Source organism: Aegilops tauschii, chromosome 7 (assembly GCF_002575655.3).
Source record: "Aegilops tauschii subsp. strangulata cultivar AL8/78 chromosome 7, Aet v6.0, whole genome shotgun sequence".
Taxonomy (NCBI): Eukaryota; Viridiplantae; Streptophyta; class Magnoliopsida; order Poales; family Poaceae; genus Aegilops; species Aegilops tauschii.
The window spans coordinates 511,374,455-511,376,239 of NC_053041.3; the positions used below are offsets into that span (position 1 = coordinate 511,374,455).

A 1,785-nucleotide genomic window follows, 5' to 3' on the forward strand; every position below is an offset into this window, starting at 1 on the left:
TTATGCCCATAGCATCGACATAAGCTTCGGAACCACCCCCGCATCTGTAGCATAGATACGAGTTTCCGAACCATGAAGATGATGGCAAACTTTTTCTTCCGCAAGCTCGACAATTTCTTTAGTCAACGCTTGAGAGTCTGGATCCTCGTCGTCCACCAGTTTACACATCAACATCATATCTCCATCATCTCCTTGCTGGGTCATGAGCGCCTTCTGCTTCGGTGCTTCCTCGCAGTCAGCCTTGAAGTGGCCGAGGAGGCCACAGTTATAACACCTCACTTTCCTGATGTCAAACTTCCTCCTCGGTGGTGGTACAGCCTCATCGTCTGAGTCGTCATCCGAGTCGGCAAAGTTCTTTCTCACCGAACGCTGCTTCCCCTTCTTCTTGCTGCTGCTCGTGGATCCGTCTTGCTTTTCCTTTGACAAAGCGACCCACTGCGCCCTTGTGAGCATCACAAGCTCGTCGTTCCTCCCGTCCCCAAGATTGCACCGCATTCGCTCATCGTGGGCCTTGTACCGTCCGACAAGATCGTCGATGGAGAGAGTCTCAAGATCGACGCACTGCTCTATCGCCGTGATAATTTGCAGGTACCGGGGAGGGGCTGCGCGCAAGAACCGCCGGACAACCAAGGTCTCCGTGAGGTTTTCTCCAAGCGCGCGGATCCGATTGACGAGAGTAGCCACCCGGGAAGCGAACGCATCCACGAACTCATTGTCGCCCATGACCAAAGTCTCGTAGTTCCTTAGGAGAGTTTGGAGATTGGCTTGCTTGACGCGGGTGTGTCCCTCGAACATGAGCTTCAGCGTATCCCACACCTCCTTCGCCGTTGCTTTGGCGATTAGGTGCTGGAGGACATCCATCGGCATCACCGAGTAAATCGCCGACGCCGCCTGCCGATCCTTCCGGTGCTCGGCTCCCTCCTTCTTGAATGCGTCGCCTCATGGGTCGACCGCGTCCCATAGCTCGTTGGCGCGGAGACCACACTCCATGAGGGCCTTCCACACCCCGAAGTTCTCGCGATCAAATCGTGGGTACGACGAACTCACCGGAGCAGCAAATACTTTAGCCGCACCGGAGTACTCCGACAGTGCTTGTTCTTCTCGTCGTCCGCCATGATCCTCCGTTACTAGAAGATCAACCTTGCTCTAGATACCAATTGTTGGCCCAGACCTGACGCCGTGTACTTTCCGGCGACGGTGATACGACCGACGACGAACGACGACGAAGCAAAGCGACGCTGACTGTTTTGGTTCCTGCCCCAAGCTGGCTTAGCCCGACGAAATACTTTACGCCGAGATGCACGATGTACCAAAGTGCAAAGGTAGCCTTCTGCTAGTCGATGAACTCTTGATCGATAGCTACGGCAAGCAACACCAGAAATACGTGAGCGTACACTACGGTCAGCCGGCCGAAAGCCAAACGCCATCACGCACACAAAGCCAAGGTATTGCCACAGGAACGTGACGTTCCTGATTCTTTATTGCTTCTGATCGATACAAGTTTACAAAGCTGGTTGCACGTATATAAATAGCACTAGCAGCTAACAAGACCAATCCTACTCGGAGGCTAACTCCAGCGCTATTTGGATACGTACATACATTATCAACTTGGACACGTATCAATATTGGGAGGCTGTGTTCGTGTTTAATTCCAACAATGATTTGCCCAACGACCAACCATAAAAAGATCGAAGATCGGACGCCACTTTTCACTGTGCGTTTCGATGCAGCATGTAGCAATAAAGAATCAGGTTCCTGATTCTTTATTGCTTCTGATCGGTACAA

General features: G+C 52.4%; 1 protein-coding gene across 1 annotated transcript; it reads right to left on the bottom strand.

Moving 5' to 3' along the window:
* LOC141027318 (uncharacterized) lies at window positions 1–867 on the bottom strand. The gene has a single exon (XM_073504315.1). It carries the CDS (start codon window positions 865–867, stop codon window positions 1–3), a length of 867 nt encoding a protein of 288 aa, XP_073360416.1.
* Window positions 868–1,785: the final 918 nt, after the last annotated feature.